This window comes from Bufo gargarizans, chromosome 3 (assembly GCF_014858855.1).
Source record: "Bufo gargarizans isolate SCDJY-AF-19 chromosome 3, ASM1485885v1, whole genome shotgun sequence".
NCBI lineage: Eukaryota > Metazoa > Chordata > Amphibia > Anura > Bufonidae > Bufo > Bufo gargarizans.
In genome coordinates, this window is record NC_058082.1 from 121,053,539 (window position 1) to 121,073,147 (window position 19,609).

At 43.0% G+C, this 19,609-nt stretch overlaps 1 protein-coding gene across 1 annotated transcript in view; it reads left to right on the forward strand.

Annotated features, from left to right (window-relative positions):
- GLS2 (glutaminase 2) overlaps positions 1-19,609 on the forward strand; it is a 90,808-nt gene that overhangs the window by 50,375 nt on the left and 20,824 nt on the right. The window contains exons 7-12 of the mRNA XM_044288347.1: positions 1,946-2,004; positions 4,225-4,257; positions 6,680-6,738; positions 9,703-9,769; positions 10,111-10,161; positions 12,482-12,658. Of these exons, the coding sequence (XP_044144282.1) occupies positions 1,946-2,004; positions 4,225-4,257; positions 6,680-6,738; positions 9,703-9,769; positions 10,111-10,161; positions 12,482-12,658 (446 nt within the window). The remainder of the gene's footprint in view (positions 1-1,945; positions 2,005-4,224; positions 4,258-6,679; positions 6,739-9,702; positions 9,770-10,110; positions 10,162-12,481; positions 12,659-19,609) is intronic.

A 19,609-nucleotide genomic window follows, 5' to 3' on the forward strand; every position in this document is an offset into this window, starting at 1 on the left:
CGTCTGCAAGGGGCCTAAGGGTGCATTCACATGACCGTAATTCTGGGTCTGCAGCTGTTCTGCTATTTTGCAGAACTGTTGCGGACCCATTCATTTCAGTGGAGCCTCAAAAGATGCGGACAGGACACCGTGTGCTGTGCGCATCCGTAGTTCCATTCTGTGTCAATATAGAGCATGTCCTATTCTTGTCCACAATTGCGGACAAGAATAGGCATTTTCTATACAGCGCTGCCTATGTGCGGTCCGCAAAATGCGGAACGCACCCAGTCAGTATCCGTGTTTTGCGGATGCACAAAACACTTACGGTCGTGTGAATGCACCCTAAGGCTGTGTTTTTGCAGTGTTTTATAATTTTTTATACATTTTTTCTGTTTCTTAACTGGCATTTTTTGCAGTTTTTAGTATTAAAAAAATAATAAAACACCATTTCCAGATGTTAGCTGTAAGTCTATGGGAAGTTTGAAACACAGTAAGAACATGTTTTTTGTGTAGTGCCATGTTTCTTCACTTTTGATGTTTTTTTTTTCTGTATACTGAATTTTCATACATAAATTTCGTTTGACATTAAAGTAAAAAAAACGCTTGAAAAACTGGCAGCATTATTTTTGTTACATGTGATTTCTTATGGTTTTTAATGGCATTTTTTTTTTTTATCAAATAGAGGGCCACATTTACTAATGGCAGTAAACTTTGATCATCAATTTGGCACAATTGGTGGATCTTTGTTTAGATAAATTATCTGTGCCTTGTCTGACAAGGGTGTGGTTTATCAGAAATGGGGAATGGCTATGTAAGAATGTGCTGGGGCCTAATATACTACATTTAGTGCCAAAACTGCAGCACAAAACTGTGCAAAATTCAGCCTTAAAGGGACACTGACAGGCCTTCTGAGCATAATTAGCTCTTTTTATGCCCCCCTAGGTCTTATAATAAGTTTCCAATTCATATAAGTATTATCCCTGTGCGCATTGTAAAACGTTAAAAATTGTCTTTATAATCACCTGTCCTTTCTGCCCAAGGGGCGTTCTTTGTGCCGCATTTGTGCCCAGCCGCCTCCCCCCAACTGCCGGATCCTTAGACACGCCCATCTCATTAGTATTCACTTGGCGCATTGTGATCCCGACTAGCGAGGGTGCCGGGCGCATGCGCAGGATCTCCGAATGTCGGGGACAGGAAAATACCGCTCAGCGAAGTGAATACTAGTGAGAGGGGCGTGTCTAAGGATCCGGCAGTTGGGACGCGGCTGGGCACAAATGCGGCACAAAGAACGCCCCTTGGGCAGAAAGGACAGGTGATTATAAAGATTATTTTTAACGTTTTACAATGCGCACAGGAATAATACTTATATGAATTGGAAACTTATTATAAGACCTAGGGGGGCATATAAAGAGCTAATTATGCTCAGAAGGCCTGCCAGTGTCCCTTTAAACTAAGCCAACTGATAGTTGGTATAGAGTTGCCTGCGCTGACGGAAAAAGCATGTAATTTCTGACGAGGCGCAGGTCTCATCATGAAGTACATGCCTCCTCCTGCAGTCTGTGTGTAAATAATGATGAATATGCCAGGTTCAATGGCCCTGCTCACATCATTGCATCATGGTAGAAAATGCTAATTGCGACTTGAAAAGTTACAAATCCGGTAGAAAACCGGCATAAGGGGAATCATTAATTTCTCCCAAAGTGTCTATCCTTGCACCACATTTATGATCCAGCCTGAGCTTACTCCATCTACAGGTTTAGTAAATCTGCCCCAATGTGTTTTACTGTCATTCATTTTTGTGGCTTACAGCTAACATCTGGAGGTGGCATTTACTAAAAAAAACAAAAAAAAATACCTCATCAATATTAAAGCCCAGACAACCCCTTTAAGATGGCTTGACCTTCCAATTATTAGTAACCAGCAACTGATGTGTATACTATATGTATTTTTTATTTATTTTTATTAGAAAAGCCACACAACCCCATGGTGAATGCAGGAGCGATTGTCAGTTGTTCATTGATTAAAGTGAGTATGGAACCTTTTCTTACAAAACCGGGTATATTAATCAGAGCCATACTGAAATACCTCAAACCAGACCTTCCAAGCGTCTCTCTTTCGGACCTCTGTCCCTCATTGCACCTTTAATGTCCCTCTTTTTGATCTGAAGTATAGATTTGCATTGCTCAATTTACAATATTGATCCAGAAAGTATTTGTCTGGTTCCTATCTATATATTAGACCCGACCTTGCATATTATTTCATTATTTGATACAATTTTGGTTTTGGACATTTCTATATTCAGATAACTTTTTAGATATTGTGTATAAATATGTAGGAAAAATGGACTTTCACACAATGAACCATAGGTGTCCCTCTTTGACCGTCCAAAAAGTTGATAGGTATGCTCAAACCTTCAAAATGTGTGCAAATGTTTTTGCACCATTGCCCAGAGAACACATTGGGGAGAATGTATTATGACAGTTTTTTGAGAGTCTGAAAAGTCACAAGTTTTGAAGCATAGTACTTTTGCTAAAGAATGTGACTTTTTTTTAATTTTTTTTTCATTCTGACACTGCTCTTGTCAGTTTCAAAAAGTAGGTGGGGCTTCCACAATCCAAGAGAATTACCATATTGTATGCTAGAAATTGTGTGCAAATTACAGTGCACTTCTGATTAAGACTAATTAAGTCTTATCAAATGCCCAATATAATGTTTGCAATTTGTGCATATATACGGTATTTAAATTTGTTGTATACTAGTATTAACTAGATATTTAATCAGGGGCGGATTAAGTGCATCATAGACCCAGGGCTGTTTACCCAACTCAGGCCCCCTCCCGGCTAGGACACAGCAGTGCGGCAAAGTGGAGTAGACTGTCCATTCATTTTGAGCGTTTGAAACAAAGTTGGGCCCCACTGAGATGTCGGGCCCAGGGCTGCTGACCCAAATGGCCCAATTATAATTCGCCACTGGATTTAAAGGGGTATTCCTATCACAGACAATATATCATTTATCATTAAGATTCTCCGAGATCATTGTCCCTCTGTTCCTATAATAGTTTATAATGTTTTCTGATTACCATCATGAGAGGTTCTTTTGTTGGCTTCTTTTTATGCTTTTGTTGGCTTCTTACTGACCTTGAGGTCCAGATTGTGATGCCGATGGTTTACATGCTGAATTTCTGGGTTAGGCTACTTCCAGTGAGTGCTCCCCTCCAAACCCAGCAAGCATACAGCTTCCCAACCCTACCCTCACTAGCTGTGCCCACTCCAAACATTAGCCACACTCTAATCCTGCCCATCTTGAGGCTTCCAACTCATCCATCCTACACTGCCCTCCTCACTGTTCTGCTGGATCTTGGCCAACAAGCCATGTTCAGCTTCCTATGTCATTCCATAATTTCTCTGCATGGCGCAGATAAATACAAGATTATCAGGCGTGCTCAGTAGGGAACTTGTTTCCAATTTGGAGATTGCCCCTGTACATGCGCAGTACATAGCTAAAACTGCATGTTCTGCGGAAGCACAGTTTTCCCATCCAAAGCTCCCATCCAGCAGTTCACATGTCATCAGTGATGCCGTCCTTACATTGCCCAGAGTGACCAATTAGATGCTGAGTTCTGTATTCTAGGAGGGTTGAATAAAGGTGGAACTTCTCATGATGTTCATCAGAAGACATTTTGTAAAGATACAGTGATCCCTCAAAATATAACGGCCTCAGGATACAATATTTTCAACATACAATCGGCTTTTCTGGCAAATCATAAGTTAAAACCAGACTCGACATACAAGGTCTCAGACTCAGAGCCAACCAATCAAGGCCACTTCTCTGGTAAAATAGCTTTATTAGTTACTAGTTAGCAGCAATTCCTGACTGTTTTATGTAAGGACTTGTTTTATCTGTCTTAGTTATCTGCTTATTTTTTTTTAAATCTTCATTTTCTGTTATCTTGGATGACATTTTGGGACTTTGGAACCGATTACTCAACTTACAATGGTTTCAACAAACAAGAGTCCTGCTGGAACCAATTAATATTGTATCTTGAGGGATCACTGTACATAGATACAATTCTGGACAGCTGCAATGTGTGCTACTGGAAGAAAATCACAGAGCAGAACATCATAGGCCGCTAAAATAAAATAAAAATATAAAAAAATAACACACTGCAGTGACGGATCCTTTTTAGTGAAGGTAATGCTGACTTGACATTCTGCTTTGATAATGTATTTTTATTGTTTTATTTAGCAAGAGGCTAACAAGGCAGAAAAGTTTGATTATGTAAGTATCTTTTCATCATTTTCTATAATCAGTCTACTTTGAAGTTTGCTACAGTTACAGGTTTCTACGTATGATTCCCACAGAAGACGTATCCATTAATGACTGGTATATTCTCACTACTCAAATCACCCCAGTTTATCCTGTCTGAATTATCTTAAAGGACACCATCACCAATATAACAATGTGCAGCATTAATTAGTGACAGATCCCACAATCACACTGCTGTGTTTTAGAGAAGACCGCTTTAAAGGGATTGACCTATGAAAATTTTTATATTTTTTGGAGCTAAATTCTATTGTAATAAAAAAATAATAATACTGACTTATTCACTAAATACAGCATCACCTGCGGCTTGTTCTTTTCCTTACTTATCTGTCCACTTTGCTGACGTGGACACACATGCTCAGTTCCATTCTTCAACTACCACCTGTATCTACTGCTCCCAGCTCTCTCCTGTGACAGTTACAGGGAGAATGCTGAAGCAGAAAGGACACCCACCCTGAAAAAAAAGACATGCCCTCTCAGAAAAGGGACACCCCCGAGCTGCCAGCTTGAAATATATCTAGCAGAGCAATGAATGGGGAGCTCTGAATCCATGTGAGGTACAGGCTGGTTCTTGATTTGTTAGAAAGAAAATGTCATGTACTATATGATTTCTGATTTTCATTTTTTACATTAATCATTGGATGATTCCTTTAACACTAGTCGCAACCAGTTTTTATGCACAACTCAGGGAGAAGTAACCACCGCCCAGCTCCCTTCTGGGCTCCTGCCCATCTTCCAATGATTAGGTAATCCTGTCCACATTCATAAATATACACTTTTACAATAGTTAATCTGTAAACTCCGCTCTAAATCGGGATAGTTAGCAGGTATGGGGTCTATACATTACTATTGCAGCTGGTTTTCTCTATTCTTACTGCATGTGCTTAGCGGGCAAGAGGTTCTCTATGGTTGTGGTATTTTTCTTGCTTCTTGCACTCACTAGTTAGAAGCCTGAAGAGTAATATTTGAAACATCTCCATACAAGGAGAAGATGAATGTCCCAGCCATTAGATTACAAGATGTGCAAACCTGACCTTACAGGACCCAGTCTTCTTGAAGGAGACAGTTCACAGCTCAGCGCTATTAAAACACAAAGGTTGACAGTAGCCAGTTACCTGCTGCACGTCACTATTCTTGACACAATGCAGATGCTGGAAAAATAGTACAGCTGGTGTCTGCTGTTTGACAGATCCATCACAGCTGGAATTTAATTTTTCTGTGATGAAATGGAATTCCTGATTCAGGGGTGAACAGTATGCATCGATTGGCCAGACTATGAGCACATGGTAGGCCTCCCGTGGCATGGGAAGTGCTTCTTTAAGCACAACATTGTGATGGATTCGTCATTCAAATGAATAAGACAGAGATTCCGATATTATTATTATTTTTTATTTTTTTTTAAAGAGGACCTTTCACCGCTCCTGACATTCCCCATGTTATAACAATTCTGGAGCATCTATTCTTATGTCTTTATGTTGTACAATTACTTTATTATTTCTACTAGAAGTCATGAATGAATTGCTAGCAGTCTGCGGTAAAGGTACATAGGGGTGGTAACCACTTGGGGAAGGGGGGGGGGGGGGTAAAAAAATGGCAGCACTGATTGGATAGAGTGAGTCTGTGCAGGTGCACAGCCCCAACTGGTTACCACTGCTCTGTACCCTTACTGCAGACTGCTAGCGATTCATTCATAACTTCTAGTAGAAATAATAAAGGAATGGCGCAACATAGAGCCATAAGAACAGAGGCTCCAGAATTGTTATCACATGGGGAATGCAGGAAGCTATTAAAACAGGCATGTCAGGAGTGGCGACAGGTACTCTTTAAAGCAAGAATAGAACTCCTGCATACAGACTGGAACCCCAAATGCAGATGCCTTCCGTGAAGGAAGAGGGAAACATTTACAGTGTTGGCCGTATGTATTTTGCGGTTTACAAAAAATATTGATGATGTCCGTGTTACATACGTTTTTTCGGCGGACTCGTTGTAGGACACGTTCTCTTTTGCTGAGCTGTGGAACGGACATGCGGATGTGGACAGCACACTGTGTCCTGTCCACATTTTTTGCGGCCCCATTGAAATCAATAGGTCGGCCTCTAATCGGCCAGAAATGAGGATTGGATGCAGAGCAAATATAGGGCCTTATGCCCAGTGCAGGGGCTGAGGTGGTGCATGATGCAGAGAACACCAAGGTGAACACCATTTTCATGGACAGTCTCCTCAGTTTAGTCCAGTGTTCCATAAACAGAGGTGAATCTACAGATAATACCTGAAATCATCTCAAAGTCAATCAAACTCATAAGTAACCTAAACCGTAATAAGCATCCCGAATTGTCTCAGGATACTTTTACAGATTCTCTTTCTTCCTGTTCTCAAGGTCATGCAGTTTTTGAAAAGGATGTCAGGAAACGAATTCATTGGCTTCAGCAATGCAACGTAAGGACAACTGATGTAACAGTCTGGGCGCCGGTCAAGTGTCGAGGGCTCGCATGTCCTAGTGTAATTATCCTGCCACAACTCTTCCAGTCTTACACATACACATTGCCATATTGTTTTTTTTCTTATCTATGTAGATTTGTGTGCCTTTGTGTGTTTGAGAGTATGTGTGTATTATTCATCTCAAAGTGAAAGTCAACTTGTTATACCATGTCATTTTTTTGGTCTAAAACTCCATGCTGATAAGTTTCTTAACCCTTTAATGAATGCCAACATGCCTTTTTACAATGGTCACTAAAGGGCCTCATTCCATGGCGCCGTGTTTTACCGGTGATGTAGAATATGTGCTGAACAGTTGTCTCATGCTGCCCCTTATAATGACAGCCCATCTCCTGCAAAAACTCAGACCATTTTGCATCCGCAAAGGTCTAAGTTCATGATGTGTCTTAGCGTTTTTTTCCACTGTGTTTGATCTTTTTTTTGCATCTGGAAAAAACAGGCATTTTTTTTTTTTTTTAGGCTACTTTCACACTGATCCGACACCATTCAAAGTCATTGGGGGACGGATCCGTTTTCTATTGTGTCTGAGCTTGCTGCGGTTTGCTCTCCGGTATGGGAACACAACCAAACGGAATGGAATGCATTTTGGAGCACTCCGTTCTGTTCAGTTCAGTTTTGTCCCCCATTGACAAGGAATGGGCACAAAACTGAAGCGTTTTCTCTGGTATTGAGATTCTCTGCTGGATCTCCATACCAGAAAGCTTAAAGGGAGTCTGTCACCAGATTGTGACCTTATAGACCGCTTACATAGCGCTCTAGCATAGCAGTCTATGATTCTAATGGTACCTTTGATGTGTGCTTCTGAAGTTCCCCCAAGGCAAAAACGGACTTTTATTCAAGGGATCGCAAGTGCCCAGGGCGGGGTTCACCTTGTTGGAGCCCAGGCTGTTCTGCCTCTTTTCGCCATATCCCCGCCCAGCCTCTTCCTCTGCCCGCCCCGCTCTTCCTTTGCGTCCTCCTTCTCTGCAGCCGAATCCCGCGCCTGCGCTATCCATTGCTTGGCCGGGGCATGCGCACTGCGATGCCCATTGTGGGTGTATCTGGTCCGCCTCCTAGCCGTTGGCCGGCGCATGCGTAGTAGCTACTGCGATGCCGTGCCCACAATGGGCATCGCAGTGCGCATGCCCCGGTCAAGCAATGGATAGCGCAGGCGCGGGATCCGGCTGCAGAGAAAGAGGATGCAAAGGAAGAGCGGGGCGGGCAGAGGAAGAGGCTGGGCGGGGATATGGCGAAAAGAGGCAGAACAGCCTGGGCTCCAACAAGGTGAACCCCGCCCTGGGCACTTGCGATCCCTTGAATAAAAGTCCGTTTTTGCCTTGGGGGAACTTCAGAAGCACACATCAAAGGTACCATTAGAATCATAGACTGCTATGCTAGAGCGCTATGTAAGCGGTCTATAAGGTCACAATCTGGTGACAGACTCCCTTTAAAGGGATCCTGTCATCAACTTTGTGCTGCCCATACTAACGGCAGAATAAAGTAAAGAAAGGTGAGCTGATTTCAGTGGTCTGTAATTTATAAGTTAAAAGTAAGTGGTTGCCGAGAACCATCATCACAATCCTTGCAGATCAGGCCTGGAAAAGAGTCCCGGCCACCTGAGAAGAGTCATGGTTATTCATGAATTCCTGCTCTCCTGCCCACCTGCCGATGACTGACAGGCTTCTACCTAGTTTTCCTCCTTTTCTGTCTAGGAGAGAACTGCCAATCATCAGCAGATGGGTGAGAGAGCAGGAGATTAGGAATAACCAGGACTCTTCTCAGGTAGATTTGACTCTTTTCCAGGCCCTGGATGCAATGGTTATAATGCTGGTTCTCGGCAACCACTTACTTTTAGCTCAAGAGTGACACACCGCTGAAATCAGCATTTCTGTCCCAAATTTATGCTGCCCTTAGTGAGGTCAGCATAAAGTTGATGACGGGTTCCCTTTAATCGCTGGTGTGAAAGTAGACTTACCAACTTTTTAGCACTTTTCTTTGCAATGGATCCATGAAAAATGGCCCACACAAGAGTGTTATCTGCAGGCTGCCCATGGTTTTTACAAACTCCTTGAACAGAAATGGCGCTTTGTCTGCAAAATAGAGGATCTAGTGCAGGCCCCCGTGTTGTTCCTGCAGACAAACTGTCTGCAGAAAGAAAATGGGCGTCTGAACACACATATCCCCATTCACACTTACAGGGTAACACAGATATTTTTTGGCGTATACCCACAGGATCTGTAAGTGTGAATGCAATATCTGTCCTGGGCTATACCCAGACTTTTTCTCCTCAGCACCCTAGTACTAAATCCAGGTTTTGTCTGAATGGGAACGTGTGTGAACATAGCAGTGAATGTTCTGCAAAATCATAGTGAGGGTGTTGAAGTACCGGCCCCAAGCCTAGGCACCCAGAACATTTCCTCTGTAGTGAAAACGCGCCTGACATGTAACATCTCAGGGCTGATGGCTACATGTGGAAAAGGCAGATTCTGGTAAATCTCCTGACCAGGTATTCCTGAAATTTTCCATAGTTTAGAGTTTAATGGATCTGTATTCTGTCCAGAGAGAACAGGGACAGGAGACCACATGGATCATTGACGTGTAAATAAGCCATTAAGTATACTTATCTCTTCCTTTATTACTCATTTATGCCCCCATACAGCCTTAAAAGACTTTTAGGTATTTCTTTATCGAGCCCCTTTTACTAGCATGATGACACAAACTGCATGGCAGGGTCAATTTTAGACAGTTCAACAGTGACAGACTGCAGAGCATCCATACAGATATATACACCACAGCCTGCAGCATCCAGCGTATATATCTGTCTATCCAACAAGGCTATGTACAGTATAAGGAAGCTGAAACCTTCATCACAGCATTGTATGTAAAGGGAAAACAGGCTGCCAAAATGTGTTCTATGTTCTGCAGCTTTCAATCAGAAAAGGAGACTGGTGACCGGAACTATGCGATTGGATATTACCTCAAAGAGAAAAAGGTAAAAATTCTCATTCTAGTCATGGTTTACTTTAAATATTGTAAATTCATAAGCATTAACATAAGTTTGTTACACAAATCAAGTCAAAGCAAATAATGCTTATTTATTGTGTGAAAGAAACGTATAGAATTTTCTAACATTGATGTCACCTAAATTTCCAACATAGTACCTAAGAGGCCATGGTCACGAGAAATTTGTGATAGATATTAGATATGCCATCAATGTTTATCACATGAAGACTCCTTTACTGCAAAATGTTAAAAAACTAACAGAGGTGACTGTTAGCATTTCATCTCCATTTTTGCACATATTAGTTTCTCCCATTTATTCTGCCATTTCAGTGTTTTCCAGGAGGAACGGACATGGCATCTGCTCTGGATCTTTACTTTCAGGTAAGAAAACGTTATCTAAATCAGTGGTCTGTGGTTGGCACAATTCATAAATAAGCTGTAGTTCAGATTATTGCAAATCTTTGTTCATGAATTAAGAAGTATTTGTTTAAGCGTACCTGAGTTAAAAAAAAAAAAAAAAAAAGGTTGCATAATGGCTGTGCTTCTGTGAAGGAACAGTCATGTTTGGGCTTCCCTATTGTTTTTTTCAGCCATATTATTCCCTGTTTCAGCTGCACAGCTAGATGCATTTCTCTCAGAAGCAGGGGATATCTCCTTTTCTGTGGAATCTGTCAGCTCTGTACTACTGTGATGTCCTTTTCCTTACTTCCCACAGTTTGTTTTGTAGCTTTGAAGCTCACAGAACAGATAAGGAGGGGAAATCACACTTACAGACACACAAGAGGCTCCTATAATCTTCAAAAGCTGTGTAGAAGCAGTTATTTTATCAGGCTCAGAATCTCAGCTAGCTCTGACACACAGCCACTTCTCTCTGCTGTCTTCTGAGTCTCTGTTACCATGGACAGATCTTACCTGACAACAGGCAGTGGACTGCAAATTAGGTGGAAGTGAGATCCCTAGTGGCCATGATTTTACAGCGTTTTATTATTTTTATTTTCAGGTGGATGCAGGCATATTTTTTAAATGAAGTAATTAAAAAAATTTATAATTACACCATTCTCTATTAAATGAAAGTTTGTGAAAGTACAGTCATTCTAAGGTTTTTAAGACGTTGTTAGGACTTTATTAATTTGTTTGTATTCCCTGACCTGTACATTATTGTAATGTTACTTTATTAACTTAAAGGTAATGTCCTAAGTTCTAACGGCTCCGGTGCGTGTCCCTGAGTCCTCATATTCATGAGCTCCCGACTCTCCATGCCTCTGCCTCTGATTGTCAGCTTTCCTCCTGCTGCAATAAGCGGCAGGTCGGCAGGAAAAGACTGGAGCTCATGAACATCCCGACTCATTGGCATGCACTGGACCTGTTCAGAACAGGAATTTAGCAAAACAGCTGTATCCATTAAGAAGGGCCGGTTTTAGACAAAATGTGGCCCTGGGCAAAATCAAAAGTGGGGCCCCAAATCTTGTAGTAATGTGCTAAAAACACAATCCGACGTCCAACACCTGACACCCCCGCCGATCAACTGTTTGGGCAGATGGCGCGTGCTGTCCACTGCTGCTGTCCCATAGACATATGTATGTGTATATATGTGTGTATGTATGTATATATATATATATGTACCCGGTAGTGCCAGTATATAATGCTCCTTCATTCCTCCCCAGTAGTGCCAGGTATATATAATGATCTGCTTCCCCCTTGATGCCCCCAGCAGTGCGGACATTTAGTATAAAAAAAAATAAAAAAAAAAAAAAACTCACTCCAGTGTTATCTGTGGCTTGTGTTGCTGTGTCCTGATGCATGCAGTCCCAATGATATAACCGCTCCTGCTCCGACTCTCACGCAATCATGTCATCATGCGAGACCCAGCGCAGGAGGTCCCATTGATGTCATTGCGGCTTCTTTCGCTGTTCTAATGCCTAACAGGCTTGAGGCCTAGCGGCCTGAGAAGTTGGATGGCCACACATGCGGCAATAAATGCGCCCCCCTTTATGGGTAGCGAAGTGGCGCCCTAGGCGGATGACTACCCTCGCCTATCCATCGTCCTGGCCCTAATTCAGAGCACATTACCGCAGGAGGTATAACAGGAGAGGACTATAACTTCTAGCATGTCTAAGATTATTATTTAATATCAGAGCACATTACAGGGGGACATATAAGAGGATGGGACTACAACTCCCAGCACGTCCAAGCCGTTATTATGCAATATCAGAGTACATTATAAAAGGAAGTATAAGAGGAGAGGACTAGAACTTCCAACATATCCAAGGTGTTTTAATGTACCCTGATCTTACATAATAATGGCCTGGACATGCTGAGAGTTGTAGTCATCTCCTGTTTTACCTCCTTTTGTAACGTACTCTGATATTACATAACAAGCTGGACATGCTGGGACTTTTAGTCCTCTCCTCATACCTCATCTTGTAATGTACTCTGATATTACATAAAATGCTCCCATAATGAATCCGGTGAAGAAGCAGGGTGTTGCTGAAGATTTCAAGCAGAAAACATATAGACAAACATGGCAAATTTGGATTGCAGTCAGAATGGTAGAGTTGAATTTGTAGGGCAGACATGAACAAGCTACCCGAGTCGAGTACATGCAGCTAGCAGAGGAGAGGGGAGTAACCCAGCAGTTCATGACAAATAGATTTCCTGCCTATGGTACCACCTGAATATATATTTCTTCTTCTCTTTCTAGTTGTGCTCCATTGAGGTGACATGTCAGTCGGGGAGTGTGATAGCTGCCACTCTGGCTAATGGTGGCATCTGTCCCATCACAGGAGAGCGGGTCCTGAGCGCCGAAGCAGTAAGAAACACTCTGAGTCTAATGCATTCTTGTGGAATGTATGACTTCTCTGGACAATTCGCCTTTCATGTGAGTCCACTGCTATCATATATACAGCAAAGATATTTAAATAATATATGAAATGGTTCTGTAAATTGTGGTTAGTTATTTTATAAGGAATAATAACTATAAGGCTACTTTCACACTCGCGTTTGGTGCGGGTCCGTCATGGATCTGCACAAATGCTTCCGTTCAGATAATACAACCGCATGCATCCGTTCAGAACGGATCCGTTTGTATTATCTGTAACATAGCCAAAACCGATCCGTCTTGAACATTATTGAAAGTTGATGGGGGACGGATCCGTTTTCTATTGTGCCATATTGTGTCAGTGAAAAGTGTCAGTTTGCCTCAGCATCGTCAGGCAGACAGGCTGCCCTATTGCCCTATCAGGCGGACACCAAAATGCTGCAAGCAGCGTTTTGGTGTCCGCCTCCAGAGCAGAACGGAGGCAAACGGATGCATTCTGAGCGGATCCTTTTCCATTCAGAATGCATTAGGGAAAAACTGATCGGTTTTGGACCGCTTGTGAGAGCCCTGAACGGATCTCCCAAACTGAAACTAAAACGCCAGTGTGAAAGTAGCCTTAGATGCATATCGACCAAACCTACCAATTTGGGCCAGACTGGCTGACCATCTGATATGTATTTTGGCCTCCCTCAACAGCGGATGATGGGAAATATAAGAATCTGGTTAGATAATAAGCAGGGTGTTCTTATTGTAATTGGTTTGGCAGCCCTGATGTCTGGAGAGCATATATCAGATTTCCGTACAGTGAAAATGTTGGTGGAGAGCTAAGAGGCCATAAATAATAGATCAGATCCTTTCAATATTACTTAAAAAGGACCTGTCGCCACTCCTGACATGCCTGTTTCATTAGAGTCATGCATTCCCCATGTAATAACAATTCTGGAGCATCTATTCTTATGACTGTATGTTGTAATGTTCCTTTATTATTTCTACTAGAAGTTATAAATGAATTGCTAGCAGTCTGCAGTAAGGGTACAGAGGGGAGGTAATCAGTTAGGGATGTGTACCTGCACAGACTCACTCTATCCAATCAGTGCTGCCATTTTCAGACTGTGCAGGTACCCCCCCCCCCCCCCAACTGGTAACACCCCTCTGTACCCTTACTGCAAACTGCTAGCAATTCATTCATAACTTCTAGTACAGGGATGGCCAACCTGTGGCTCTCCAGCTGTTGTAAAACTACAACTCCCACCATGCTTTGCTGTAGACTGATGGCTATAGGCAGTGTGGGCATGCTGGGAGTTGTAGTTTTGCAACAGCTGTAGAGCCTCAGGTTGGCCATCCCTGTTCTAGTAGAAATAATAAAGGAATGGTACAACATAGAGACATAAGAATAGAGGCTCAAGAATTGTTATTACATGGGGAAATGCATGGATCTATTAAACCAGGCATGTAGGAGTGGTGAAAGGTTCTCTTTAAATGGAATTTCCAAGCTCCCTCCATATTAGGGCTCACTTCTCTGTTATCTAATTTTAGTGCCTATAGTTTATGGTAGCACATGGAACCATAGGGACCCAGGTGTCAGTGTAGGCTCCATACACACAGCTTTGCCCTGTGCACGAGGCCAAAATTGTGGACAAAGCCACGGCCAGAACCTCTGATGGGATGTAGATTTCAGATTACCCTGGACTTCCAAGGGACAGTGCAGCTCAGCTAAAATCACTGATCTTACCTAAAAGAGCAATGTTAAAAAGCAGCAAACAAGCACAGCATACCCATACTGTTTTCATATCACATTAATGGGAAGAAAGGATCTACGGTAATTATCCAAACTGACTCTGTAATGAGACTGGATAGCTAGAACTGATTTAGAACTGAAGCTTTGGGACAATTAGGATTGCATTCTAGAAATGACTTGTCATCATTTTAGAGTGTTTCTTTTATTGTATAAAAGTGGCATTTTAAATGTATATCGTATCAGCTTGTTTGTAATTGACCTATCCTATGCCTGTGCTGCATGTTGGGGGGATTTAAACACACTTATTTGACCCCCCATCAGGCCTTGTGAACACGGATCTGAAAAGGCCGTAGGCAGCAAGATTAGTTCCCCATGTTGACCTGCTAAGGAGCACTAAGCAATAAAGTCTGACACGAAGAATATCAGTGGCTTAAAAATTACCTTCTTGATAAATTCTCTGTGTCCCGCTGCTGGGAAATTGCAAGCAGATGTAACCTATGAGGAAAATTGGCAGTAAGTAATGAATTTTCCTGCAGCACAACCACAGGGGAAATTAATAGGGTTGTGCATAGTACATATTGGCGACCTCAGGATGGGTCATCAATATCAGATCGGCGGAGGTCTGACTCTTAGCACCCCCGCCGTTTAGCTGTTTGAAGAGAAGGCGGTGCTTATATGAGCACTGCTTCCTCTTCAAGATCACACTGCTTCGTCTTGGAGGTGCAGTGTAATTATAAGTGCTTGTTGAACTTGAATGGGATGCGCATTTGTATTTACACTGCGCCACCACTGTGAGACGCTCAGCTTCCACTTCAAGCAGCTGATTGTCTGAGGTCTCGGGGGTCCGACCCCCACTGATTAGATATTGATGATCTATCTTGAGGATAGGTCATAAATAGGTACTGGCTGCACAACCCCATTTAAGCATTACACCGCGCCCATGTACAGTTGTGTGCAAAATAATAGCAGTGTGTTTAAAAAAGTGAATAAAGCTCAAAATCCTTCTAATAGATTCTATTTCCAAACACACAAATGCATTAGGAACACTACACATTATATTCCAAATCAAAACATGAAGAAAAATATATAAAATGTGTGTTGTTCCTCTAAAAAAAAATTGAAGAAAAGTGTTCGTATTCTTCTTTACAAACACAAACATTCACTATATAAACGGAAAAATGTTTGAAGATTTTGCTTTCCTTTGAATCACTTTACTACTGTTTAGTTGTATACCCACTGTTTCTGAGAACTGCTGTACATCTGTGTTGCATGGAGTCAACCAACTTCTGGCCCCTGTGGACAGATATTCCAGCCCAGGATGATTGACTACATTCCACAGATCTTCTCTATTTCTTGGTTTTGCCTCAAACTGCATTTTTTATGTCACCCCACAAGTTTTCTATTGGATTAAGATCCGGATTAAGATCCGGGGATTGGGCTGGCCACTCCATAACGTCAATCTTGTTGGTCTGGAACCAAGATGTTGCACGTTTACTGGTGTGTTTGGGGTCGTTGTCTTCTTGGGACACCCATTTCAAGGGCATTTCCTATTCAGCATAAGGCAGCATGACCTCTTTAAGTATTCTGATGTATTCAAACTGATCCATGACCCCTGGTATGTGATAAATAGGCCCAACACCCTAGTATGAGAAACATCCCCATATCATGATGATTGCGCCACCATGCTTCACTGTCTTCACAGTGTACTGTGGCTTGAATTCAGTGTTTGGGGGTCGTCTGACAAAATGTCTCCGGCCACTAGACCCAAAAAGAACAATTATACTTATATCGGTCCACAAAATGTTGCTCCATTTCTCTTTAGGCCAGTCAATGTGCTGTTTGGCAAATTGTAATCTCTTCAGCACATGTATTTTTTTTCAACACTAGGACTTTGCGGTGGCTTCTTGCAGATAGCTTGGCTTTACATAGGCGTCTTCTAATTATAACAGTACTCACAGGTAGGGGTGGGCGATATGGCCTAAAATCTATATTGCGATATAATTTTAAGCATGTGCGATATGCGATATATATTGCGATATATTGTTTTCTATATTGGGGGGGGGGGGGTGTGTTTAAATTTTATTTATTTTTTACTTTTTATTTATTAACTATTTGCCTCCTTAAGGGCTAGAACCCTTGTCATATTCACCCTAATAGAGCTCTATTAGGGTGAATAGGACTTTACACTCTTCCTGCTGCCCTGTGCATAGTGCACACAACAGCAGGGAGCTGACCATGGCGCCAGCCTCTCATGTGCTCCCCCAGCCTCTGATTTGCCCCCCCCCCAGCCTCTGATCTGCCCCCCCCAGCCTCTGATCTGCCCCCCCTTCCCCAGCCTTTGATCTTCTCCCCAACCTCTGATCTGCCCCCCTTCCCCAGCCTCTGATCTTCTCCCCCAGCCTCTGATCTGCCCCTTCTGGTAACGCAAACCCCCCCCTCCCTCCCCAGTATTAATCATTGGTGGCAGTGGCCACAGGGTCCCCCTCCTCCCCCCCATCATTGGTGGCAGTTTGCAGTTCCGATCGGAGCCCCAGCAGTGTAATGCTGGGGCTCCGATCGGTTACCATGGCAGCCAGGAGTCGCGCTGCTGAAGTCCTGGCTGCCATGGTATGTTAGTGAGCAGAAAGCAGCGCATTATACTCACGTGCGCTGTGGCCGCCGGTCGCTCCTTCTTCTCATAGGTCTGTGCGGCGCATTGCTAATGCTGTAAGCATTAGCTATCCGCCGCACAGACCTATGAGAAGGAGCGACCGGCGGCCACAGCGCACGTGAGTATAATGCGCTGCTCTCTGCTCACTAACATACCATGGCAGCCAGGGCTTCAGCAGCGTGACTCCTGGCTGCCATGGTAACCGATCGGAGCCCCAGCATTACACTGCTGGGGCTCCGATCGGAACTGCAAACTGCCACCAATGATGGGGGGGAGGAGGGGGACCCTGTGGGATATGGCCGGCACATTCATTGGTAGCGCAGTGGCCACAGTCCCTCCCCTCCTCCTCCTACTCTGTCCTCATTGGTGTTCAGCGGCAGCCGCGCACAGTGGGGAGGGAGGGACTCCCCCCTCCTCCTCCCTCCGCTGTGCCGGCCGGCTCAGGAGAAAATGATCATATCGCGGTCCGGCGATATAGCGAAAATCCATATCGTGGCCCAAATTCATATCGCATATCGCCTATATCGCCCACCCCTACTCACAGGTAACTTTAGACCTTCTTTGATCTTCCTGGGCTGATTGTTGGCTGAGTCCTTGCCATTTTGGCTATTTTTCTATCCACTTGAATGGTAGTTTCTCGCTTTCTTCCATGTCTTTCAGGTTTTGGTTGCCATTTTAAAGCATTTGCGATCATTTTAGCTGATCAGCCTATTATTTTCTGCACTTCTTTATATGTTTTCCTCTCTCCAATTAACTTTTTAATCAAGGTACATTGTTCTTCTGAACAATGTCTGGAACGACCCATTTTCCTCAGAAAAATGCACTGTTAACAGCATGTACAACATTTTCTGCCTTCCTTCCTTAAATAAGGGCAATAATTGTCACCTGTTTTTCAAAGAATGAATGACCTCACTAATTGAACACCACATTGCTATTATTTTGAACATGCCCCTTTCAATAAGTGATTGAATTACACAGAATCAGCATCATGCATGGCATGACTGCTGGGTCTGTTGGATTTCTATTACTCTACTATACCTGCTAGTAAATTATTTGCCATGTAGAAATATCATTTCTACCAAAAACAGTGATTGATCAGGTTAGTGATGTCTGACTGCTATTATTTTGAACACAACTGTACATCAATGTGTTGCCTGAGTAATGCAGTAAAGGTCCCCCAGAAAGAGAGGATACTCTTTGTTACTATTCTCTACTATAACCAAGAGAAGAGGCTCCTGAACAGGGACCAACCCCCCCCCCCCCCCCACACATTAACCCAATTTGAAAATGGATTTAACAAAATGATTACTTATGGGTGGTATTCAGTTTCATGTTTGCTGCTTTTTAACATTGCTCTTTTAGGTAAGAGGAATGATCAGTGACTTCAGCTCAGCTCCACTCTCTCTTGGGAGTCCAGGGTAGTCTGAAATCTACATCCATGTATGCAGCAATTAAACTTTTTCAAATTGGGTTAATGGGGGGGGGGGGGGGTGGATCCTCTTCTCTTAGTTATAGTGCAGAATAGTATCAAAGTGACTCTCATTCTGTAGGAACTTTACTGCATTACACAGACAACACATTGCTGTAAAGGCTGTAATGCTTGTGCATATTGATGACCTATTGTCACATACAGGAACCGCCCTGTCACGTGACCTGGGTGCGACTGCCAGGAGTCAATCTATTTCACACACTCAATCTCTCGCGCCCCTACACACAGGCCTGAGATTGAGCGTCGATCACACGCTGACACAGCCTCTCATGCACCCCTTCACACTGCCACCATCTATGACATTTAAATCAATACACCGATTAATTAAGGACTCGTAGAAAAGCCCACAGCGCCCCACTTGCAAGCAGGCTCATAGTAGCACAGGCCACATTTATAGCAAATACACGGTAATGCAAACCGCACTCATACACTTAAAAAATTGAGGCTACTGGGCTTGTTCAGGGCACAAGGCAAAACCATTAAAGATGTGCTTCAATGTGCTAAAAAGGTACAGTACTTGGTTACAAAAAATAAGGCATACACTGCCTGTCCCAAAAAAGTCTCCACCAAATAAATAAGGTCACACACTCTAATTGTCACCGCCAGATCTCTGAGAAGTTCTTCAGTACCTCCTGCATGATGTTCTTTTGTTTTGGTTTCACTTTGACATCTCTTCTCCCTCTCCCAGCTGTCATCTATTAGCAGTGATTTCCTCCCTTTATATCCCCTCCCATACTGCCTCACTTTGCAGTTTATACTACTTCCTGGATTGTGCTCAGTGCTAGAAGTTTGCTACTGCTGGTTTCTCAGATAAGTCTATCCCTTTATTTGTGTTTTCCTGTTGGCTTGATTCTAGGTGACCCTGACTCCCTCCGTATTAAGTGCAGGGAGCCGGTGGTCGTGTCCCCTCACTATTATAGGGTTTTCAGGTGTCACTCAGTCTAGGTACGTGGACATGCAACTTTCTATCACAGAGATCTTTGCATGGGCTGAGCAGTCAGGGAGAACTATAGGGCTTTAATAGGGCTCACCTTTTTGTTCCTTAGTTTGGGATCAAGTCAGTCGGATCTTTATTTGTTACTTCTTGTTTTCTGCAACACCATCCGTGACACTAATATTTTGTTGGACCGCCTT